We start from the raw sequence: 26,466 nt of genomic DNA, 5'->3' as shown, positions 1-26,466 counted from the left end.
AGTTAGTTTGAAAAGGAAACATCAAAGATCACTTCACAGTCTTAAACCTAGAAATCAAGTTGAGCCTGAAAATAATTACAAATATGTGAGGGATCTGTAGGTTTTGTTATTAAGGCAAAGTATCTTAACCACGTGTCATTCTCACGGACTAGTCTGATGGGGGTAAGAGGTTCCTTCATGGTGAGAACATGAAGCCAGGAAACCTTCCCACAGTCAGCATCCTCTCATTAAAGTCTTGATAACCCCAAATTGCTTTCTAAATGCCTCGTACTCTATAAAGCTGATGAGCAGTGAAATAAATCTGTTCAGTCAATGGAGACCGGGTTTATTTTCAGGGGTGGCAGGAGGTGGGTATGTCAGGGAGAAGGGACTGAATTGAATCCTTTTCAAAAGAAATTATTTCACAATCTATCTTAGTGTGTGGTGCATATTGAAAGTTGGGTGTTTTCCATGAAAGCAAAAATGGACATAAAAGACAAAAGAGTTTCCTAGTGATATTTAGAGTGAAGTTGATTATGTGCATGTAGGAGCAAAGCATGCCAGAAATTTTTCTCGGAATTAACTTTCTGTTGTGCATTTTGATTTTTCCTGTGTATACTCTTATGACTCATCCAACCTTTCATTATTCCATTCAGTGAACACTAGCCAGATACCTGCTCTTTTCCAGGCACAAGGGGATAATCTTTTCCAATCATGGGGGGATTCAGTGTCAGATAAGGTCGCAGTTCCTATCCTCAAAGTGTTACAGTCTCAGCCAACTAAAAGTATGTTTGCCTTGAGGACAAGATACTCTGCTCCTGGTGCAGGCCAACCATGGCTGTCTTGACACAGCATCAAGCTTCCGAGGTCTCCTGGGCACTGGCACTTCCACTGGCGGGTGGAGGACAGGGCGAGGTAAATCACATGGCAGGTCTACCCCGTGCCTTTGCACAGACCTCCTTCACCCCGTCGCCTTCCACCCATGTGTTTGTTAAATACTTAGCTTATCTCTGCTGTAATGTAATTTTTGAATTCTTAATTTTAAAAATTTACCATAGTAAAAATATCCTCTTAGTAAAAAGCTGACCTGGAAAGCTAAAACTTTTACTACATCCAATTTATATTAATGACAAATAGGGAGGTTAGTCTCAATGAAACAGATGCCCTTCCAATAACTTATTTTTGAGTAGGTATCAGATTTGCACGGAGAAGGCAATGGCATCCCGTTCTAGTATTCTTGCCTGGAAAATACCATGGACGGAGGAGCCTGGTAGGCTGCAGTCCATGGGGTCAGGAAGAGTCGGACATGACTGAGCAACTTCACTTTCACTTTTTACTTTCATGCATTGGAGTAGGAAATGGCAACCCACTCCAGTGTTCTTGCCTGGAGAATCCCAGGGTCGGCGGAGCCTGGTGGGCTGCCGTCTATGGGGTCGCACAGAGTCAGACACGACTAAAGCGACTTGGCAGCAGCAGCAGATTTGCACCATCAGACTTTTCATGAATCTGAGATTGATGAATTTGCTTTTTATTTCTTCTACCCTCCATCCTTCCTGAAGTTGCAAATTAGCAGCAGAAAAGTGGAGAATGGAATCAGGACCCTAGAGGTAAATCAAGTAGTAAAAATGCACAACTCAGGACATTACTGTAATGATGACCATTTATCTTCTAAGAAATCCAGAGTTGGCTGTGCTTGGCAGCTTACTCTAATATGGATGGAGAGGGACTTTTCTGCCCTCTGTCTGCCTTCCAGTTCGTCTCATCTCAACCCCCCAGTCTGAGGCAGTTACAGAAGAGGAAGTTCAGCCACAAGTTGAAAGGACAGGAAGTGACTCATAGTTCCCCCAGGGGTCAGGTGAGTGGGTAGTGAGGGAAGGCTGGGAGAGAGAATTCCAGATCAGAAAAGTAGCCCAGATGGGAGAGTGGCCAGGGCTGGAATTTCAGAAATGACAGTGACATCAGCATTCAGGAGCCTCCCCCACTTTCCCAGATGAGCATCTCCATGCACTGCTATGAGTTGTTTCCCATTTATTTTCACAGCATGATTGGAGACAAGGAGGTGTCAATATGAAGCCTGAAAAGAATGATTGCAAATCCTGGGAGCAGAGTTTCATAGGATGTTTCTGGCAGAATTTATTCACAATTTAGTGCAGTCTGGGTTTTACTAATAGAAACCATTATGCCAAAGAAAATTTTAAAACCTAGAACTCGTGAACCTAAGAGGTATGGATTTGTTCTTGTTTTTGTTTTTTGTTGTTGTCTTGGGACCATTAACTTCAAATTTACTGATACCATTAGCGTGTTATGAAGTAAGTGACAGTTATGGAACATGTAATTAACAATATGCTGTTTAGACTATAAATAGAAACCACACTTGACAGAGAAGAGAAGCACAGAATTTAAAGCAGTTATGAACATGAGTACCTACAGGACACATAAGGGTATTTTTTGTACCAAGAAGGAGGAAGTCTTTTAGAAACATCATCTTTGCTACTTGTAGTCAACTGCAGAATGTGTTAAAACTATACTTAGGTTCTTTAAGGGCAAGTAAGAAAGATTTGAAAGTCTCAAAGAAAAGATTAACCATTGGAATTTTAATGTAATTCTTGAGCACTTCCTTGAGGAGAGAGTTTTGTTCGCTACTAAAACCCTGTTGGAAATGTGAGGAAGTGAAACATACTTCACCTTACATTTTAGTTCTGTTTAAGAGTTTGATTCATGAGAAAATGTGTGGTTCTTTCTGTTCCCAAGGTAATCCTCTCCCCCGGTGACTGTACTTTGAGGCTGTGCTGCAAATCCCCGGTATTCCTTTTTTTTTCTTTTTTTTTTTAATGTGAATGAAAACAGTAGGGAAGGAAGTGTGGAGGTTTGGAATCTTTGCTGCTGCTTCACAGGTCACAGGGGAGCAGTGAGGTTCTTCCTCGCTATCAGAGGCCAGAAGCATGAGGAAGACTATCATTTACTCCTTGCTCTAAGTTTCTTTGAGCCTCTGTGCTGGAAGCTTCCTCGGTTTGTAACGCAAACGTTAATCAAGCCCCTTTGGAGGGCCGGGCACTGTACTGGCACGGGATACAGAAAGACCATGCCTGTGGAGGGAAACAGAAAAGCAGAATAAACCAGAAATTCCAGTGCCAGGGTAAGTACCGGGCCAGAGGTACACAGAGGGTGCCAAGGAGAGATGACTGGGAGACTCTTACTTACTTGAGTGGCGGGGCAGCGGGTGGTCAAGAAGGACTTGGCAGAGAAGGTAAAACTAGAGCTGAGAATTAAAGAAATAGATGGGAAAGGAAGAACAAGACTCAGCTAGTCAGATCAAGTGGGAGAAAGTCCTTCTAGACTTAGGGAAAGTACCTACCAGGAGCAGAAGACGGGAGTGGCCGGAGGTGGCAGTTTCAGGGAGTTGCTTGTACCGCTGGCGTGCAGGGAATGTGCCCAGTTGAGACGCAGAAAGACACACCAGGTCCTTCACCAGGTCGTTGAGCTCAAGAATCGTACTCTGTCCTCAGAAGTTTGCATTTTACTTTGGAAGGATTTATGAGCCCTGAAGGATTTTATGTAGCAGAGTGAGGGATCAAATTTGAGTCCATCTCTGAAGTTATCCTTGAAGGATGTTGTTTGTGTTCCTGAACAAAAAGGACAGATTGCCTTCAGAACATGAGGTCTTCTACTCTTTCATAGAAGTGTATTTAAGACGGTCTTTGTTTTCAAACCAGCATCTTACACTGCTGAGCAGAAATTCTGCCTCCATCCTGTGATCTAAGCTCAAATAACTGTCGGCTGCCCAGTGTCTATGTGACTCGCAGTTTGTTCTAGTCAGACCTCTGGGTCCAGCAATGTCATCCTGTCTCAAATGGAGTTGGAATTCGCCCAAATTCCACAGTTTCTAGTGTTCAGGGAAGTCATTATTTTAAAATAATGATATATCATCTCTCTAAAAGTGAAATTCTCTTTTAAATTGATATCTAAGTCCCTTCAGGGCCCCAGAAAGTCCATGAAAATGGTGCGTCTTGGAGTATTGGTCTTCTTAAAATTTAAGAGAAAGCTTTTTGCAGTTCTGTCCTCTCTATGGGTTGAAATGGCAAATAATTCATGGAGGACATCTGTTTATTTTCTTCTGCCATTTGAGTATGTCAGTGGGAAAATGTGAAAAGTATTCATTTCAGTTGATAATAATAGCTCCAACTTTTAAGTGCCTGCTCTTTGTCAGTTTACATAATTCATTTTGTCCAACAAATGCAAACACAGAGTAAAGTCCAAAGCCTTGTGCCAGGGACCAGAACTGTAGCTGTACACAAAATGCCCTTCCTTGTTATAGAGTTGCTCTCACATGCTTCCAGCTACTCTGAAGTGTAGCTACTCTGTAATGTTACACACATAATGAAGTTTGTTCAGAGACCCTCTGCAGGAAGCACATACTCTGCGCTTCTCCCTCCTGCTGCGCTCAGGGTGGAGATGGGAGGTTCGATCTCAACTTGCTGTCTTCTTTCCCATATCTACTCCTGCCTTTACTTTATTCTTTAAAGAATTTCATTCCGTTCCTGTTGGCTACCCTCCTGTCTCTAGAATTGAACAAGGGCTAGCAATCATCACCACCATCATCAATCAGTCAATCAATGTCCATATATGAGCTTATTATTCTGTTAGTTATTAACAGTAGCCATAATAGCCACAAATCTATATTGAGTCCCTACTGTTTACAAATTCACTGTTCTCAGTCTTTAAGTCTACAAAGAAATGGAAGTCACAGCTCCATATAGTAAGTCAAATAACAATTCAGCATAGCCAGAGATCATGCAAGGGTAGAGAGCATAAGTGCTGTAAGGGTTTAGGGAAGGCTTCCTGGAGGAGGTGTCCAACAAGCCACATTTTCAAGAAAGGAAAAGCTTTAACTGAACAGGATAAAGGGGAGTGTCTTCCAGGCAGACCCAACTAAATTGATTGCCCAAAAGAAGGTGACCTCAGTATATCACACATTTTCCCTCTGTTCCTGAGAACCGAAATAGTCACGACTGGGTGTAGTTATATTTCAACAGAGGAGATTACTCTACTGCATTTCTCTACTCTAGTGTGGTTACATTTCAAGAAAGGCATCGTTTTACTCTGACTGAAAGCATGCCCACTTCCCTAGCAGTGTCATCATGGAAAGAGTGGATGATTCCCTTGGAGGAATGACCAGGGAAGCCTCAGGGATCTGGCTGTTTGCCAGGACATATCCAGGGAGATCTTGGGTGGTCCAGACAGAACTAGGCTCAGATCTGCTCCTGAGGAGACCTAAGTCTTTTTGCTCATCACCAGAACTGCCCTCCTTCCCTAGAAGTTCATCTACAAGATCTAAGCTGCGTGAGATCTCATGTCATTGATTTGTTATTAAGATTGGCATTGGCATTCAACCCATTCTCAGCTCCAGCAACAGTAGCAGCAGACTTCTCAAATGGAATGGAATAGGAAGGTATGACAACCCAGCATGTGCCTCTCAGCCTGCTTCAATCAAATCAGGAAAGGAGAAAGCAAGAGAGCTTTTACAGAGGCCAGAGGTACCTTCACCAAAGCCTTTTGACCAGTAGTATCTGGAGGTCATTTACTATGAATAAATAAAAGGAGCAACAGTCCATTCCAGTTTAGGATGAATGTAGAGCAATGTTGGTGAAACATGGGTACCCAAGGGATACTGAAACAGAAACAGAACTTCTAGGCTCCTCTCCTTCAGCAGATTTATTGAAGGATGCTTGCTTGAAACACACTAGGTTCTAAGTACCCTGCCGGGCACTAGAGGCAAAAAGTGAATCAGGCAACATCTGCCCTTGAAAAACTTGTAGCCTAATGGGGAGACAGATGTGTTAACAAGAGCATTTCAGTCTAAACTTGTAAGGACTAAAATATACAAAAGTCCAGAAAAGGACAAGCTAACCTGGTATGGATGTGAGAGTTGGACTGTGAAGAAAGCTGATAGCTGAAGAATTGATGCTTTTGAACTGTGGTGTTGGAGAAGACTCTTGAGAGTCCCTTGGACTGCAAGGAGATCCAACCAGTCCATTCTAAAAGAGATCAGTCCTGGGTGTTCTTTGGAAGGACTGATGCTGAGGCTGAAACTCCAATACTTTGGCCACCTCATGCGAAGAGTTAACTCACTGGAAAAGACTCTGATGCTGGGAGGGATTGGGGGCAGGAGGAGAAGGGGACGACAAAGAATGAGATGGCTGGATGGCATCACCGATTCGATGGACGTGAGTTTGAGTGAACTCCGGGAGTTCACCAGGGAGGCCTGGCGTGCTGTGATTCATGGGTTCGCAAAGAGTTGGACACGACTGAGCGACTGAACTGAACTGAACTGAACTGAACCTGGGATTCACGAAGTGACATATTAGCTGAATCATGATAGAAGAGTAAGAGGAGAAAAGGAAGTAGGAAGAATGTGACAGACAAAAGGGAAGAAGCAGCACAAGCTCTTGTGTGGGACATGAGACTGCACCGTGGGGCTGGCGGGCAAACTCCCTGCCATTCCAGCAGCTGACCCTAGAGAGGGCAGTGAGTCCCTGGAAGCAGGCAGAGGTCAGGCGAGGGGTGGCACCGTGGGCCAAGCCATGGGGCTGTGACTTTGTTCTGTGGGTGACAGAGAGGCATGAAGGAGTCCTAAGGAGAATGACCCTGGGGGGCACCTGTTAGGAGTCGGTTGCAATAGTCTGGGAACACAATGAGGCTCTAAACTAAGGCAGAGAGAATGGAGGTGGGCAGCTTGGAATTTGAGAAGTACATTTAAGAGGTGAACTCAACAGGTATTAAAGTTGAATTTCTGAGAATACGAAGAATTCATGAGTGGGGAGGAGTCTGGGAAGACCACCAGCTGTCAGACTCTTAGAACTAGACTCAGTTTATCCATTGATTTAACCAGATGCTTTTCACAGAACAGTGTCATCTGAGGCAGTGCTCTTTAAACTGAGGGTCATGAAGTCAGCTAATAGGTAGTCATAGCAATTTTTAATAGAAGGGAAGAGAGCAGAAAATGTCATGTGGCATTGCATATGTACAAAGTGCAATTATTGTTTTGTGAACCTTTGTTTCATTCTGTGGGTATGTGAGTACCTGCTCAAAACTATATGTATGTTGTGTGCATGAGTGCTAAGTCACTTCAGTTGTGTCTGACTCTGCAACCCTATGGATTGTATCCTGCCAGGCTCCTCTGTCCATGGGATTCTCCAGGCAAGAATACCAGAGTGGGTTACCATGCCCTCCTCCAGGGATCGAACCCGTGTCTCTTAGGACTCCTGCATTGGCAGGCAGGTTCTTTACCGCTAGTGCCACCTAGGAAGCCTCATGTAGGATGTTTCTCACTAAAGACTGTGGTCAAAACATTTGAAAATCTTGTGCTATTCTTTGTCAGTGGTTTTGTCCAATTGTTCTCACGTATCAATGAATATGTCCCAATCAGGTTTATTGATCTTAACAAGGGGAGAGTGATTCCTTTGTGAAAAAATCAGGGAAATGTTTTCTCACCATTATTCTTCCAAGACTAAATCTTGCAGTAATCTCTGGCCTTGGAATTCCCAAGGATTCCATGCAGAGGAAAGGGAAAGGGATGGCTGCCAGCAGGAAGGACTCTCCCATTGCTTTCTGGGACCCTGCCAAATGCCCCGCCCTTCAGAAAACATCAGCAACATTGACATCTACACAGACACTGCTGCTCTAGGATATAATACCTTATTTTTTTTTTTTTTTTACATAGAGTTTTACAGTTTGCAAAGTACAGTCACAATACATGTTCCCACATTTACAACAGGCCCTGTGAGTTTGGAGGGACCTGAATATCTGAAAAACGCTTTAGGTGTTTATTGGCCTGTAAATATTTAAAGCTATAAATATTTTCCTCTTAGTATAGTCATTCACTCTTTCGGTCAACATTCATTTGCCAAGCCCTGGGCCAAGAACTGGACGTGCAAATATGCTTTCCAATCTGGTAATGTGTACCTGCAATGTTATAATTTAAGAGGATACACAAATCTATATATTTATTTAAGGATGCTTGTAGTTTTACCTGTGACATGTTTATAGACTGTATTAATATGTGTGCCTATGTGCCTGTTTGTGTGAGAGAAAGAGTAAGACAGAGACAGAGAAAGAAATTATTTAAGTTTCTAAGTTTCAAAATGAAAAATCAATTGCTCCCAGGGAATGAAGCAGGAAAAGGCTGGCCCTCTTTTAAGGTTTTAAGACATAGCGTTTTGTCTTTCTTGGGCTAAACTGGAGTTCCTTAGTGGTAGAATAGTGAATCCGAGAATTCCATGAAAGGTATGTAGCCTCAGCAAATAAAGCACTGATTTTAAAATGTTTACATACAAAGGAGTTCCCAGACCTCAGTTCCTTCTAAAAACTCTGGATTAAGGACCTTCAGTCCATGCATTAACCTAAAGAAGACAGACTCCATCTCAATTTTAAAAATATGTGTGTGTTAATGTGTACTTACTGTTCCTTATTTTGAAAAAACAGAAGGCTCAAAGAAGAATGCTTTCGAAATTTTCTCTTCACCGTTGGGTATAATTTGAGTGATCGTGAAACATCCATTATAATCATTTTAAGCCTAAGAACAAAATATTTCTTTTCTTTTGGATGTAAGTGGGGATTGAAGTATCTGAATGGTATTTGAACTAGTTTCCCAGTTGATTCCTCACAAAGTAGATCCCTGAAAAAACACCTGGGATGTTTTTAATAGTGGGAATGACCTTGACAGGAAGCCTATCTGGGAGACTTGTGACCTCCTGAGGCCAATGATCTTGGCCTCCACATTAACCCTCAACTTCTCCCAGCAGTTAATCCACAGGAAACTCATATCCCTTGCTCAAGATTTACTTATTTGTTCAATGTTTTTGTTTTTTGGTTTTTTTAACTTGGAAAAATAATCTTCTGACAGCATATCCCTTAATGAAGACTATGTGTCTTATACAGATTTCTTTCCCAGGATTCTGATGTGTTTGGTATGTTAAAACATATCTTTGCCCTTGAGATCCTCGCATATCAAGCTAATTTTTTAAATTAATATTAAATTGTTAATATTTTACTTATTAACTGGTGAACAAATCGTAAAGTATCATAGGCTATAATCACAAGACTCACTTCCCCAATCTGGTGTTCATATCCTGAAAGCAGCAGCTGGTAGAGGCTCTTACTATTAATACCATTTCGAAGTGCCAGATGTCATCTATGATTCTCATTACATCTTGTTGAACAGCATTGTATTGTGAGAAGCAAGGCTTCATGTGACACATTACTTAACAGAGTCTAACAAAATCTATAGAATTAAAAAATGAATTGAGAACTGTTGGATTCTCATCATAAGAAGAATCTGTATGTAGGGGATGGGTGGTATTTGACCCTGCGACCCTCTTATAGGCATGCTGAAATTAATCCAGCCAGAGACATGAAGGTAATGAGGGGATGGGGTCAGTGCTTCTAACCACTGCAAGCCGTGTTATCTCTTATATTCAGTCACCTTACATATGCCCTCAAATAAAGGAATGTTTTCTAAACAAATTGACAGGCTCTTTTAAAAAGTTAATTCATGAAATGAAGTATGTGTATTGAACACGAGAAGAATCTTGTTTTCTTTAAGTAATAGATATACTATTAGTTATTAGCTATTAGTTAAGAGCAGAATGAAATCAGAACGTATCTTCGTTTTGAACTCCCCTTTAAAGCAATAACATTCAGTTCAGTTCAGTACAGTCGCTCAGTCGTGTCCAACTCTTTGCGACCCCCTGAATCACAGCCCGCCAGGCCTCCCTGTCCATCACCAACTCCCGGAGTTCACTCAAACTCATGTCCATCGAGTCGGTGATGCCATCCAGCCATCTCATTCTCTGTCGTCCCCTTCTTCTCCTGCCCCCAATCCCTCCCAGCATTAACCCTGCACAAAAATAAAGCTATTTTGTTCTTAAGAGACACACTATTGGTGAATTTGTTAGTTTTAGAAATTGGGTCACATTTTGCTTTTGATTATTTAAAAGATTTTAGGAGTCACACAGAACTCCACATATTCATCTAATCATTAAAACAAGATGGGGAGTTTTTCTTTATTTAGTCTAGTTTGTTTTGTTTTTTAAATGTAACCTTGAAACTGCAGCAGCAGTCTTTAGAAAATGCTAATTACATGAAGTTTTGAAATTCATCTTGGGAATTATCTAAATACATATGCAGGAGGTCAGCGACAAGCAGAACAGCTGTTACATAAAATCTCCACTTTCCAAATACCAAGGAGGAAGAGGTGGGAACATGGTCCAGGATCTAACCTCAACTTTGAACTTCCTGACTTGTGTTAGTTTAAGACATCCCTGTAGCATCATTTAAACATAGTTCTGGTGTATTAATAAACTTCCACTTCGAATTTCCTTTTTGAAGTCTTCTGAGAATATAAATCAAAACCATATGAGATGTGTCTTAATCCGGAATGTAGAATAATAGAGGAATATCAACCCCAAAGTCCTGAAATACATTTACCAGGATGCACATTCTGGCAAAATTCATTATTTAGAATGAAGGCCTCCAGAGAACTGGATTTATTATTTTTAAACTGTGATTATGGAAGCCTGAACTGATAAAAGAAGATGCTTTTTAAAGTCATGGCTACAGTAGGAATTTTATTCAGCCAAGTAGAATGTTTGAGAAGGATATCTGTTGGCAGGGAAAGAGGTTCAGAAGGCATTGTCAACTGAAAAAGCAGATTGCAATTTTATTGCATACATGTACACATCTTCATATTAAAAGAATGAGAGATTACATATGTGCCAACAAACTGTTAGTTGATCTCTAGATGGTAGAATGAAAGCAATTTTTCTTTCATTTTTTTCCTTCCTTCTTGCAGGTGTTTCAAATCTTAGATTTAGATTTTTATACCCTTCTGTTTGATTTCCTTTAAGAGGAAATTTTAAGTTGCTTTTACCTCTTATTCAACTCTGTTCTTAAGGGAAATACTCCTTTTATACCTGAATTCAGTGAGTACTGGGGCAAGCAGGTTAGTCAAGGCCATCATTAATAAAAATTGTTCTATGCTGAAAGGTATGGGCTTCCCAGTGGCTCGTTGGTAAAGAATCTGCCTGCAATGCAGGAGACCACCTGCAGAGCAAGTGACCCAGGATCAATTCCTGGGTTGGGAAGATCCCCTGGAGAAGGAAATGGCAACCCATTCCATATTCTTACCTGGAGAATCCCATGGACAGAGGAGCCTGGTGGACTGCAGTCCATGGGGTTGCAAGAGTTGGACATGACTTAGAGACTAAACCATCACCACCAAAGCTAGTCAGGTAATTAAATTACAGTTATATTGTACAAGAGTTAGAATTGCCCAGACCCCTTCTGTTTATAAGTAGTCGTGTGTTTACATAACTACATATTTCCACAATTTCCTACTATGTTCTTAAAGTCTGGAGAGGTCCAATTAAGATTTTGTTACAATAATTACTAAAGCCGAAAGAATTCTTTAAAATTAAAAGGTATCTACTATACAAACTGAACTATTAGAGGATTTAAAACTTTTATCATGTTTTAACTTTTAAAGCTTTTTAATAGTTTATATAACTTTTTAAAGCCTATTTGATTGCATTCATGGTATATTTATGGGATGCTTCAGTTGACTTTTCTTTAACATTTATTTGTTATTATTATTTTTATTCGACTGTGTCTGGTCTTGTTGTAGCACTCAGGATCTTCCTTGTGGTGTCCAGAGTCTAGTTGTGATACACTGGCTCAATAGTTGCAGTGCAAGCACTTATTTGCCCTAAGGCATGCAGAATCTTAGTTCCCCCACCAGGGATGAAGCCCACATCCCTTGCATTGGAAGGCGATTCTTCACCATTGGGCCACCAGGGGGTCCCACTTCAGTTGACTTCAATATCAGTAGGCTGTGTGGTAGATTATAACGTGACACAAATCAATAATGTATCACTATGTTTGATGAAAAAGGGAGTTTTGGTGTACAAGCTGTTTTTTATTCCTTCAATTGGGAGCTTAATCTACCCCCACCTTAAATCAGGTAAAAATATTTCAACTCCCTCTATTCATTTTAAATTTGCTTTCTATAAGGAATATATAATGTCAGTGTCTATTAATGATTTGCAAAATAGAAATCCCAATATTTCGAGAGTGAACCTCTAAGCTCAGTGGCCTATTTGGCCTTGAAGAACACAGAGGGAAATGAATCTAGCTGAAGACCTAATAAAAACCTAATTTCTTGAATCCAGCCCTGATTTTCTGGGATAAAGTATACATGTATATAAAATCACTCACAGAACCATTGCCAGTGCATAAAAGTAGAGAGCATTCTTTTGCCAGAAAACTGGCAAAGATATATTGAAAAATTCTCAGGAAATATTTTATCCCAGTAAATATTTAAAAATAAAACACACACACATACACACACCATCAAGCTTTTATATATAGTCAGATAGTGAAATTACACTTGAGCTGTGCACATCTGATCTTGGGATTAAATTAAGCAAACACTAGTTGTGATTGATCTAGATATCAGAGCTGCACAAAGCCCTAAGCTGGGAGTCAGAAGCTTTGGTGACGTTGTATCTTGCTGTGCCAGCCCTTCAAGTAGTGAAAAGACATAAAAAGGTTATTGCAGTTATTTTATCCAGACAGATCTGTGCTTCTTCTGATGCCTGTGTGGTACAGTTTTCCCTGATATCGTGAAAGCTTCTGGTGTAATTGGAGTACCCACAGTTATAAAAGAGTTGGGCTAAGCAGCTGGAATAGCAGATAAGCCTTTATAAATATAGACCTCCACATATGTCTGAAAATAGATAAGAGAAGGGGTTTGATTCCCTAAAGACATGAGTAATTTTTTGCTAACATTTAAAGAGTGTCTTAAAGCTTTATAGGATAGAAGAATACCAGTCCAAGGCCAGGATACCTGACTTCCTAGTGGTGATGGGACTTGTCCAGAACTGTCACTCTTCCCTGAACAGAAAGTCACAGGCACGACACAGAGAATACTCAGGGTCCCTTCTGATACCAGCAGCTGGGCTTACCTTATGGTAGTTACCTTGTGAGCCTCTGTTCCTGAGAGCCAGCATCAGGTCAGCTACTAGGGACTCTTATTCTCCACCTTTCCAAGAGAAGCCAAAGAAGCCAAGAGAAAGAAACTATCTCCAGAATCCCATACCCTTGTCCCAAGATTCTGTTGTCTTGGTGGGTCAGTATGGAGGCATTTTGACCAAGGCCGGCAAATTACAACCCTGTCTGTAATTGTCTGAATCTGCTCTCTGTTCCTCTACCTTGCATTTTCAGTTGCATAACTGATTCCATCCCCAAGAATCTCCTGGGCTTTAGTGGTAGGCAGTGACTCGATGAACTCGCAGAACTGGGGGTGTTCATATGCTTGTGCATGCATGCAGCCTCCCTGAGAGATACCACAAGCGCCTGATGGGAACAGTTTGTACGAAATGAGAGGGGAGGATAAGGAGCTACTCTGCCTCATGGAAAACTCAAGTCCAAACAATCTGGTTAGAAACTATTTGGCTAGTAGAAGATATATTTTCTGTTTTCTTTTTCTTTGAGATTGATTGCAAGGGCCAGGGGTATAATCTTTTTCTTTTTCCATAACCTTAGGAATATGAGCCAGGGGAATAGTATTTATTTCCCTTGTTCAGTTGCTGAACTTTTGATTTTCTATGGTGTAAGTGTATAGGTGAGGGGAAGGTGTATGTTTGTAATATGTGTGCACACACATGTGGATTCTCGTGACAGATGAGTGTGAAAGAACTGTTTACATTTTAACATTCAACAGAGGTCAGGCATTGTCAACAGGGAAGCAGACTTCCAGGCAGAAATGCTTATGGAATCTGATCATGTTCATTTCTGACACACTAACGGATGTCCAGGAACAGCATCAAGTTGAAATAGAATTTCTCAGCACATCCCTTTGCTTCATTTATAAAAAGGAGCAGCTGGCAGCTGTGCTAAATTAGCCTAAGTCAGATTATGCCACTGTAACGAGCTGTCCCCCAAGTTGTAGTGGCATAAAGCAACAGAAGGTTATTTCCTGCTCACATTACATGTCCGCAGCTGCTTGGCTGTGGCTTTGTGCCCCTGTGTCGTCATTCCGGGGCCCAGGCTAAAGAACAGCCTCTGTCTGAGACATTCCAACCTCATGGTCAAGGGAAGGGGAGGGAAGCTGACAGAACTAGGGGATAGCTTTTGAAGAGTTTTGCTTGAAACTCCCATTCGTTACTTCTGCCCATGTTTCATTGGCCAGAGTGGGTCACATGGCCAACCCAGATATCAGTGGGATGGGAAGTACACATTTCCCAGTCAGATGAGAACTGCAAGCTCCCTAGCAGCTGGAAAGAGCAGGCAGTGATTAAGAACATTTTAGAGTGTGTGTGTGTGTATGTGTTTTCATTATACATTTGTAACTACATAGATATAGAATTTTATTTAGAATTTTAAATTTATGATTACATAAAATGTATTTATGATTTATATTAAATGCATTTTAATATATAATTTAATTTATAATTATCTTAAAATTTGATAGTAAACAAATTATATATATATATAATATGATTTCCAAAAAAAGGCTGAAAAAGAGAGATTAAAAACAACTTTTGAGTAACTAAGAATAGACCTCTTATTTAGATATAGAATTTGCCTGATTCTTTTTCACTGTGATAGAAATTACTTTTAAGTGACTAGATTTGCTGTGAATCCAGCTTGCAAAGATATTTCACAACTTGAGAAATAAGACTAGTGTTAAAAATTGGTGATGGAATAGTGTGTCTCAGCATGTCTGTAACTCTTGTTTTCAGGGAAAAAGTACACATAAATACAGCCATGAATCTCCATCTTAGTAGAGTACGATTAGGTGTCTTGGGGATATATACATCTTCCTATTTCTTTCTTCTATGGTTATCTACTAGCTGAGTGCAAGATACTTTTCTACACATCAGAAAAAAAGATTGCCTTAAATTATAGGGTGATAAAATGGGTGATTATCGCTTGGTTCAGTGATTTGGATATTCAGAGATGAATAATCTTAAATTTATTTTAAATAAAACCTGTATTTTAACTCTATTAGTAACTTGGGATCTCATAGAAATAAAGTGTTATCCACATTAGAAAAGAATTAAATTTGGTGTACATTTAAGACTTATTCAGGCCTTTTACGCATTGTAGTAAATATATTATGTAATTCAAAGGATGCAAAAAGATGCATCTTGATGCCATGACAGGGAATCTAAATCAAAGTCTATTGCTACTACAAAACTTGATGTTCCCTCCTGAAACTGTGATTAGTGTTGTAAAGCCCTCCCAGGAGGACTGTGGTGATAGTGCCTGGTCCTATATAATATTAATACTTGCATCATTCACATCTCTATATAGATGGGATGGATGCTCTGGCATTGGTTTTAACAAATCTGGCCTAGCCTAAAGTGAAGTGAAAGTTGCTCGGTCATGTCCGACTCTTTGCGACCCCATGGACTATGTAATACAGTCCATGGAATTCTCCAGGCCAGGTAGCCTTTCCCTTCTCCAGGGGATCTTCCCAACCCAGGGATAGAACCCAAGTCTCCTGCATTGTTGGCAGATTCTTTACCAGCAGGCTCTTTACCAGCTGAGCCACCAGGGAAGTCCAAGAATACTGGAGTGGGTAGCCTATCCCTTCTGCAGCAGATCTTTCCAACCCAGGAATTGAACCAGGGTCTCCCGCATTGCAGGCGTATTCTTTACCAACTGGGCTATCAGGGAAGCCCTGGCCTAGCCTATGGCCACATAAATACAGCTTCAATAAATAGGGACTTCACTTGAGAAATTCCATCTGAAGACAAAGGAGTCATTTGTCTGAAGAGGTTCATTATTAATGAAGCTAACTCAGCCATGTAAACCATCCTAAGCCAACAGCCATAAGCCTGTTGAAATGTTAATACCTTGAATATACTTTAATAGTGATAATTGTGTCGACTGCAGACATCTTGTGGTGGTTGAGTCATCCATAATCTTTCAGAAGCAGGGTGCCCACCCTGTCAGCCAATTTAAATGGAGAGAAAAAAAAAAACCACTGTTCTCAAGCCCACTTTTTAAAATCACATGGAAAGCCGTGAATTCTTTTTCCCCCACTCATCTTGAGTACTTTTAATGAGTATTTAAGAATGAACATTAAGCATGTTTAAGACATTCTTAAACTGAGGTCAGTGTGTCCATCAACATTCCAGGAGATTTATAAGAACAACATTAATACAGGTGCCCTCAACTTTCCATGGTAAACCAGGTTTCTTCTAGCCAGCTAATTTCCTGATGACAATAACATTTAATTTGGCCCTAATTTTAATTTTTGGTCATTTATAAAGACTAGCATCCCTTTGGGTTAGCTATGGGAAAAGTATTTTCTATGTCAAGAGTAATGTAAACCAAAAAATGTATTTAAATTCTTAGCTGGGAGAACACACTGTTCTGAGCACTTTAGAAACACCAGTTTAAAAATTCAACGAGCTTGTGACATGAAAGGAGGCCTACAAACCTGGGTGGTAAATCTGCTGCACTAACTCCTGACTTGACTGAGGTCCTCCGGAGCCTTGTCCACCTGAAAGTGCAAACATCGCATGATATTTCCTTAAAGAAACAGCTTGTAAATCTCTTTAAACTCACATAGACTTCCAGCCTTCACTATAATCAGACTGTGTTGACAAAGCCCTACTGAACTGCTTCCTCTTGGCTACCCCGATGTCATCAGCTCAACAGGTAGTATTCACAGATCAGGTATTTTAAAAAATAAGTGTTGTTCTCAAAACAATTTTTTTACCAACAACACCGTGATATGGGAAAATATTCATAGTGTATTTTCTTATATGCAAAAAGTAGTCAACCAAAGATATAACCATCATTACCATTTTTGACAAATAACATGTATCTGAGTATATATTAGCAATGGGGCAAGGGTTGACTTTTGTCTTTCATTGTGCCTTTCCGTATTATGATAAGTTTTTAACACTCAACAAGTGTAACTAAGAAACATGGTAATACTTCGCAAAAACAGTGTCACCGGCCACAACAGTTTCCACAGTGACTTTGTGCTCATGCCCATCGATGGTCAGCGACTTGGGCAGCCAGTGAGACAGCGTCCCTCTGCTGTATCTGACTCTGGTCGGAGGTCCTGTCAGGGTCCAAACGTGTAGGAAAGGCAACTGAGGCAAAGTGAGTAAGCAGAATCACAGATATGTGATGGAAGAGCGTGCCAGGCACCACACCATCTTCTGGATTCATCAGCTGAAAAAGTTTGCTTGGTTTTTGTGCACATCAAGCTACTGATGGAAAAACTGAATAACTCCCTTTTCAACCAGTTGATTTCAGCCCCCAAACAGCTGTTGATGTGAGATCCCAAAGCTCCTTGGTCTCCTTGGACTTCGGGGAATGGGGCCCTTTTAGGGAGCAGATCATTCCATATGGGCGGTGGTGATTAGTCAGTCAGTTCAGTTGCTCAGTCGTGTCTGACTCTTTGCAACCCCATGGACTGCAGCACGCCAGGCTTCCCTGTCGATCACCAACTCCCGGAGCTTGCTCAAACTCATGTCCATCGAGTCAGTGATGCCACCCAACCATCTCATCCTCTGTCATCCCATTCTCCTCCTGTCTGCTGTCTTTCCCAGCATTAGGGGTTCTTTTAAGGAGCAGATCATTTCATGTGGGTGGTGGCGATAGAGCCAAGCATTGTGGTTGGTGGGGACCAGGCGTGGCAGCCCCACCTGAACCAGTAGAAGAGGCTCTGTTTTTGGAGAAAGGGGGAAGGACGTTGGGCAGGCAAAAATAGATACTCTAGAGTAAAACGGAAATTGTTTTTACATATAATAATTGCAGTAGTTCTATTGAAATCCTATCATGATCCTGAGCCAAACAGAATTTTCTGCAGTAACAATGTGGTAACCATGCCTGAGATCAATAGGCTAGTCTGTCAAGGGCACTCTGGTTCCTCCCCACACTTAAGTTTGCTGCAGGAGACGGTTGGTGTTTTGCCTTATAGCCCTGGAGCTGCTGCAGGACCAGGTGTGGGTTGCAAATGGAGAACAAACAGCACTGTCAAAATATAATTTTGTGCTGGCTATCAAAAGCTCAGCAGAAAAGAGATTTTCACATTCTCCTCAAATGTCATTTATATCTCATTAGGTAGATATTTGTGAAATGATGACAACTGTCAATAATGATTCCTTCCTAATTCTCCAATCATTCTGGCCATTACAGAGTGATATTCCCTGGGGAAAACATTAGCATTTGGCCGATAGGTGTTAGAAGGCACTGTGGGGAATCATTAGAAATTATGTCTTTTTTTTCTCCAACTCAACTTGATGGGCAAAATCATCTTTGATAGTGGTTAATTATGCTCCATTTTTGTTTGTTTGTTTGCTTTGGTGGTAAAAAAGAGTATGTTATGCCCTTAAACTGAAATATCAAGAGTTGGGATTTCCTGGTCCAGTGGTTAAGACTTCACACTGACAATGCAGGGATCTTGGGTTTGATCTCTGGTCAGGGAACTAATATCCCACATACCTTGCACACAACTGAAGTATTTAAAAAAAAAAAAAACAAACAAGCAAACAAAACCCAGAAAATATCAAAAGTAGGGGGAATGTGTTCGGGAGATACTCCAGATATAGAACAGCAAGTTGGGTATGGAAAGTGATGGTTAGGGGGAGGTATCCATCATGACTGAGACATGGCTTCTTCTCATTATTTACTAATTGCAGTTTTCTGTTGTTTGCCTGGAAGACTTAAAATGTCTATCCGTTGAAAAAAATCAATTTATTTAACTGGGTTCTGATTAAGATTTGATTATTCGTGTTTACATATGGGTAGAGTTTCGATTCATTATCTGTGTTGCTCTTATGAAAAAACAAAACAAAGTTACGTAGAGAGCCTTTTAAATAAAATCTCCTGGGCTAGCCCAAGCCCTGTTCCACTGCCCAACCAGAGCCTCAGTCCCAAAGAGAGTCTTTCTGTGAGGGTCCCTGCTGCCACCTCTCCCCCAGCTCTCTGTCCTCCGTACCCAGCATCCAGTGGAGTGTGTGCTCTTTTACAAGCTCACTTCCTGCCCCTCTTTGAGCTTCCTGTGTAACAGAGCTCCTGCCTTCCATGTCTCCCCCATTTGCTCTTAATGGTCTGTCTTCTCTGGGGCTCTTCTGCTTAACACTGCATTTCGGTGACAGTAAAAGCAAAAATAAAGTAGAAAAAGGCATGTTATTCAGCTAGTTGGTGTAACAGAATTTTGTGCTTCCTCTGAGACTTGCTGACTCATAACTGTTTAGAGCATGTCTAGAAATCGGGTATTTTCTCATCACTAGGTAGTGTAGCATATTGAAGAAAGCAAATCTGAAGCTTGAAATTTTAGAAGGCAGCAGCCTTTCTTTGACCAAGAGTAGTCACATTTTCTACGTGTCACAGTTAGAGTGTGTGTTTTCTCCTTCCCCTGAAATACTTGTGTGGTTATCAAAGTGGAAGCCTTCACATAAGGACTCAGTGTGTGTTAGTTGCTAAGTTGTGTCTGACTCTTTTCGACTCTATGGACTGTAGCCCACCAGGCTCCTCTGTCCATGGGATTTCCCAGGCAAGAATACTGGAGTGGGTTGCCATCTCCTTCTCCAGGGGATCATCCCAATCCAGGGATTGAACCTGGGTCTCACACATTGCAAGCAGATTCTTTACCGTCCGAACCACCAGGGAAGCCCAAGGACTCTGAAATGGGTCCTAAATACAACTTTGGAGACTTACAATGATTGCCCTTTGTACCTTTCAAAGGGAAAACCCAAGTTAGCCAATACAGTACAATCCAACCAATTCATTTTGAACTGTAGTCGTGGGGCCTACCCCTCCTCATAGAAAAGCTTTCTGGAGCTTTTGTTTCCAGTTTGGTGCCCCAGATAGATAATTCTGAATAATTATGTATATGTACCTATTTGGTCGGTGCTGGCAGTAATTATGTAAAAAAAATCCTTATGTCAGAGAAAAAAAATCTCAAGATTTAGAAATTGTCAGTCTCTCGAATGGCAAGGGATTAGAGGATGCCGAAAGAAGCAGGGACTCTGGGATTGGGGCCACAGCACGCTGTGTCTCCCTGAATTTAATGACATATCTCAACCCATATCCAACCAAATCCATGCACCTATAGGATTTTGCTCTTCCCTTGGAGCCTGTGGATGATCTGGCCTTTGTTCTGTTTTCCTAACATGGATCAGATAGCTCTGTCACATTAAACATCGTGCTGCATAGACACTGAGCTTTCGATGTAGACTGCAGTCTCTGGCCCACAGCTGATGCTAGCATGGATTGTTTCAGTGCAGCGACCTAAGAACACCCTGTACTCTCCAACTTTGGCTACAGGGAGAAATGAACGTAATGAAAATGCAATGACCTGACCGGGCTCCCTCCCAACAGCAGAGAAAGGGGCCTGGGTAGAGACCTGTTATAATCAGCTGTTTAATTTTGTTTGGAGAACCTGGACTTCTGACAGATGAACTTCTTTTTCCCTTGTATTCGTATTTATCTAAGAGTTGTGGTTGGGAAATGATCCAGGATTCACAAGGTCAAAAAGTGACCTGGTTCACATACTGGAGACTCTCCCATCTCCCTCCAAAGTTCTCCAGGCAGGTGGTCCTGTGCACTCTTGGAATGTCCACACCAAAACTGGTCACCCAAAGGACATATCAACTACTTGAGGCTGGCTCTCAGAGATTCTAGCAGCCCCATCAAACACCTGTCTCATTTCCAGATAATCAGCTTCACTCCTGCCTGCTGCACTCTGCAGCTTGAAATCATTCAAATGTGCCTGATGAATGAACATCTTATTACAAGGCATTGGGAATTAAAGCATTAGTAAAACTAAAGCAATAATAAAACATTGGATTTTTGTAATACCTTTCTTCATGAGAAAATACATTTTCACAAGCCTGCCCAGTTGTATTCGTTCTTTCATTATCCCCAGAGTAAAAGAATAAAGGAATGTAGAGTAAATAGTCTTAGCTTTATCTTTGAAAGTTAAAAAATAAAAGAACCTAAGGAAGTACTTCCTCCTTCTCCCTAGTCCTCAGGTTCCCTAGTGCATAAATAAGACATTTTTCCCTGCCTGAAACTCAGCCTCTGTGTTCTGTAGTCTGTGGTTTTGCTATTATCCAAATACTTATGGATTGACATTGAAGATAATCTTAGCAGACATGAAACAAGTACCTTTGTGATGCCTGCTCATTTTACACCCATTTCTGAGTAGGCTACTTGTACAGACCTAACGGAGAACAATTTTGCTTTGTAATAACCTGCACAGTGCCCACCAGTTCCCATTGATTGAGTAGGTAGAGGCCAGTGGGTGGCCTGAGACTCAATGTGTTTGCTTTTCTTGTGTTTTTCAGAAATCGAGGCGAAGGAAGCATGTGACTGGCTCCGCGCTGCTGGCTTCCCGCAGTACGCTCAGCTATATGAGGGTAGGTTGGGCTTTTTTTCTCTCTTTATAAAGAGAATAAATTCAAAATTTGTCCTGTGGTGTGTTTTGACTTCCAAGTCTTTTCTCAACCATTGTTTCCTTGCTTACTCCTTCCCCCTGCCTTCGCAATGCCCAAGACATATACTGATGCCAGTTTAGGAATTAGGGTCACTTCCTGAGACAACTCACCTTCTTCCCGTCCCTGTTTCTCCTTTCTTTTGCTTCTCACTTTCTGCTTCTCATGTCTTTACCACCAGTCACAACTCTGCCTTTTCCTTCCAGTGTTCTGCCAGCAGCAGCTTTTTTTTCTGCACTTCCTCCCTATCCTCTTTCTCGTTTTTTTCATCACTGCTCTCAGTTTTCTTGAAAGTACAATAAATGAATTGTTGATAAATTTCTTAGAAATAACAAAGCTAATTTATCTTGAGATTTTTACCTTCCATGAAAATGTTTAAGACGTGACATGGATCAGATGTTATTTATCAGGGTTTTAAAAGTAAAGTGTTTTTATTGCTAGCATCATACTTTGTTCGTTGATGTTTTCATTGACAGTTAATAAACTTATTCTCCTATATCTTACTTATATGCACTGCTGTGTGCTCAGTCACTCAGTGATTTCCCACTCTTTGCAACCCCATGGACTATAACCCACAAGTCTCCTCTGTCCACGAAATTTTCCAGGCAAGAGTACTGGAGCAGGTTGCCATGTCTTACTCCATGGGATCTTCCTGACCCAAGGATTGAACCCACATCTCTTCTGTCTCCTGCATTAGCAGCTGGATTTTTTTTTATCACCACACCACCTCGGAAGCCCCATATCTTGTCTACACCTAAAGTTATAACCAACATATCTCCTTCTTGGAGATGTATAGTCAATTAGTCAGGATCCCAGCAGTGAGCAATCGCACACTCAGGACAATCTGTGGAGGTCTTATTCCTAAAAATGTTCATGATGGAGGTGTGAGCAGGGCATAGGAGACCACAAGGAACAGTTCAGGACCCCAAAGCTTGTAGCAACCCAAAGCTTGTACCCTAGGCACAAAGCCATAAACAGAAGGTGAGATGCCAGAACCCCGAAGAAGAGAGGATCTCAGAGAAGCTTAGGGGTAGAAGACACAGCTGTGACGACAGCTCCCCTGGAAAGACCCAGGAGGGCAATGCCCTGATGCCACACTCCCTCCTCCCTCCATCTCAGCTGGGGCTTCCCACTGGCCACACAAAATAAGGCAGTGGACATGGACCCCACTGAACGCCATCCACACAGCTGATCCTGGGCACAAACCAGGTTACAGAAGAGTGGAGCATGGATCTTTAGGGCTTAATAGAGCATATCTAGTACACTAAGCAGTGTAGTTTCTGATGGCATAAAATTCACATAGGATGGAAAGAATCAACAAAGTTAACCTTTACTCACTGGTGAATCGCACCTACTCACCTAGAAGCTCAGTTCTCTATTTTAAAAAAACCTATTTCTCTCTCTTAAATTCTCTGAGGATAAAGGAGAATATATCTGTGAGGGTGCTTTGAGGTCTAGAGTTTCTGACAAAAACTTTCATAAAATCATAGCCTTTTAGACAAGGAGGAGGGTCTTACAGTTTTGGTCTAAGCAACCATTATTCTCACCCTCCACTATCGACTCACTGATTATGAAAGAGAGGCCCAAAAAGGTTAAGTGATTTTTACAAGATTATAAGATGGAAGAGTCAGAATTAAAATCCCAGTCATTCATACGCCTTTTGTAAATGTAACAAAAATTAGAACAAATACTTTTACAGGGAAGTTACAAGTTTGGAACAGGATTTTGCTACAGAGACTTCTGTGGTGGACCAGTGGACCAGTGGTTACAAATCCACCTTCCAATGCAGGGGACAAGGGTTCAATCCCTGGTCTGGGAACTAAGATCCTACATGCAACTAAGCCTGTGACCACAACTGAGCCTGTGATCTCTGGAACCTGTGTGCCACAACTAGACAGAAGCCCACCCACTGCAACTAAGATCCAACACAGCCAAAAATAAATAAATAAAATTTTAAAAAAAAAAGAAAAATGTTTTGCTTCAAAATAAAATACTTGAGACCATTGAGTTTCAGGTATTTTTGGAAACTTCAAAAAAGAAATCTGCCAAACTTCTATCCTGATCAGTATCTCATGAACTGATCAGGAGAGAAGTCAGCAGCCTCCACCTTAGGCAGATGGTAAGAGTGTAGAAGTTCTCCATGCAGGCAAATGTCTATGATAATGATGAGCTACAAACAGGTAAAGAATCCACCTGCAATTCAGGAGACATAGGAGACTCGGGTTCAATCCCTGGATTGGGAAGATCTCCTGAAGGAAGAAAATGGCAATTCACTCTAGTATTCTTGCCTGAAAAATCCCATGGACAGTGGGGTCGTAAAGAATCAGATAAGGCTGAGCAACTGACGCACTCACGGATAAAAATACAGGCATTTAGCAATCCTATCCAAGGTCAAGCACTTGGTTATTTTCATATTGCATGCCTTTTTGTGTCCTTAAAGGCATTTACTGGGGTTAAAGTAAGCATCCTGCTCTCTAAACATTACCAACACACCCATCAGTGGAGACTGACTGGGGTTAAGATTAGCCATGAGTACAGAAATGTGGTGGCCTGAAGATATCGTTGCTGATTCAGATAAAACAAGCCTCATAAACTCCCTTGTCTCTCTTTCAGATTCACAATTTCCCATCAACATTGTGGCTGTCAAGAACGATCATGATTTTCTTGAAAAGGACCTTGTAGAACCACTTTACAGGTAAATCGTGTGAAATATTTTTGTTTCTTTTAATTGTTAAATGTCCATAATAGTTGTCACTGTATTAAGGGGCAAGTTCAACAACAATTCAGTAAGTCCTTATTGAGTGCCTACTATATGCCAGGCTATAAGTGTCTTACTGTGAGCATGATCAGTCCCTGGTTTCATGGAATTTGAGTTCTAGTACGAAGCTTCAGACTACAGATTGAGTCAGAGAGGGTGAGTGAGAGAAAAAGAGAGGAAAAGAAGAGATTACTTCAGAGAGTGTTAAATTCTATTTTTAAAAATGTAAACCAAACTGAGGCTATAGACAGGGATGGAGTGTGAGTGGGTTACTGGGAGGAGGAAGCATGAGAGACCAGAGTATGAGTGTCCAGAGAAGGCCTTGTTAAACTCCATGGTATGTCAAACTTAGCTGTATTTTCTGAGACAAATGATTATATCAGCAAACTGAAATATGTAAGCTCAAGTAATTATATCTGCTTTCAGAAATAATTTACACCTTCACTATGTGATAGGTGATAAAAGGAGACAAAGATGTATATATGAATAATTCCCTCCCCTCAAAGAATATATAATCTGGTTGAAGAAATCTAATTGAAGAAAGGAAGCATACATGAACAAATAAAGCAATTGTAATTTGAGTAATAATGAAAGATGCCAATGCAATTAAATATCTCTGAACAATTAAATGTGCGTGAGAGGTCATGTGTATCTGTAGGAAATTAGCTTGGAAGTTTTTTTAACTAAAGCCCTGGAGAGAAGTCAGAGCTGGAAATAAATATTAGTTTCAGGAGGCGAGTCATTTTTCCAAGGCTACAGAGCTAGTAATGGGCTAAACTGACCTTAAACAAGTTTTCGTCACTTGTAGTCCAACGTTTTTTCTCGTGCATTCTGCATTTGACATACAAAAGATAGCAGTTTAAGAAGAAAGTAGTGATGAGGAAACTTTTGTCAAGATAGGAGAGACAAATGTATGTTAGAATATTGTGAAATAATCATAGGCTTGCTGATTCTTTAGACATATATTTCTGTGTTCATAGCTGCTTTCTCTGGGGTTGCTATATGAAGAGAAAATAGAGTCGTGTTAGGAAATGGTCTCTGAATGTTCAAGGAAAGCATTGCTGTGGGTTTGCTTATGTGGGTAAAGAGAAGAGAACTCTTCAAATCACAAATTGCAGGGATGGGCTATTTGGACTCGAAAACAAACAAGCACAAAATGCCATTTGTGAGCATTTATAGGAGGAATGGATAGTTTTGTTGTAATTCTTTAAAGGCAATGAATTGGAAAAGCAGTGTTTTCTCCTCAGGATGTCTGATGCACACTCCAAGCCTTCATTCCCCACAGAACTATTCCACCAGCACCTCATCCTGAGTTTTCCCTCTTAGTTTTAACCAAGAGTATTTTTACTAATCAGTTGACATTTTTAAAAATAGATTGACTTATTTATTGGCTGTGCTAGGTCTTCATTGCTGTGTGGGCTTCTCTCTAATTGCAGCGAACGAGGGCTACTCTTCGTTGCAGTGTGCAGGTTTCCCATTGTGGTGGCTTCTCTTGTTGAGGAGCACAGGCTCCAGGTGCTCGGGCTTCAGTAGTTGCCGCCTGTGGGCTCAGTATTGTGGGTCGTGGGCTCTAGAGCAGGGGCTCGGTAGTTGGGGTACACGGGCTTAATTGCCCCACGGTGTACGGGATCGTCCCAGATCAGGGATCAAACCCATGTCCCTTACATTGCAAGGTGGATTCTTAACAACTGGACCACCAGAGAAGCACTCTTGGCACTTTTAAAAGAAATATTTCTTATTGTTAACTGTATTACATTAATTATCTTTTTCCCAATTACATTTTCTTGCATACTTATAGACATTTACTTAATTGTCAAATTATGCCTTTTGTTGTTTTTCCCCCAGTTTCACTGAGATATAATTGACATATAGCACTGTTTATGTTTAAGGTGTACAGCATGATTAGACTTACATACATGATGAAATGTTTACAATTGATTTAGTGAATATTTATCATCTCATATAGATATAAAATTAAAGAAGTAAAAAAAGAAAGCTTTTTATCCTTGTGATGAAAACCTCTTAGGAATTACTTCCTTAACTTTCAGATATAAGACACACAGCAGTGTATATTATCTTTATCATTTTGTACTTTACATCTCTACGACTTATTTATCTTATAACTGGAAGTTTGTACCTTTTGACCACTTTCATTTAGTTGCCCCTTCCTCCCACCTCAGATTGCCATAAATCTGATTTTTTTTT

At 40.9% G+C, this 26,466-nt stretch overlaps 1 protein-coding gene across 8 annotated transcripts in view; it reads left to right on the top strand.

The window, feature by feature from the left end:
- The window catches only part of STARD13 (StAR related lipid transfer domain containing 13), a 525,698-nt gene that overhangs the window by 443,277 nt on the left and 55,955 nt on the right, over positions 1–26,466 (top strand). For 7 of the 8 annotated variants that reach the window (XM_055426262.2, XM_055426261.2, XM_055426259.2 and 4 more), the window contains 2 exons: positions 21,357–21,428; positions 24,117–24,198. In XM_055426262.2, coding sequence (XP_055282237.2) covers positions 21,357–21,428; positions 24,117–24,198 — 154 coding nt within the window. Of the gene's footprint in view, positions 1–2,019; positions 2,203–21,356; positions 21,429–24,116; positions 24,199–26,466 lie in introns of all 8 variants that reach the window. The other variant, XM_055426265.2, reaches the window with a different exon arrangement.

The sequence above is a fragment of the Moschus berezovskii genome, chromosome 13, assembly GCF_049115385.1.
Source record: "Moschus berezovskii isolate FMDL1 chromosome 13, NW_MosBer_1.0, whole genome shotgun sequence".
Lineage (NCBI taxonomy): Eukaryota > Metazoa > Chordata > Mammalia > Artiodactyla > Moschidae > Moschus > Moschus berezovskii.
This window is presented reverse-complemented; position numbering and strand designations above follow the sequence as displayed.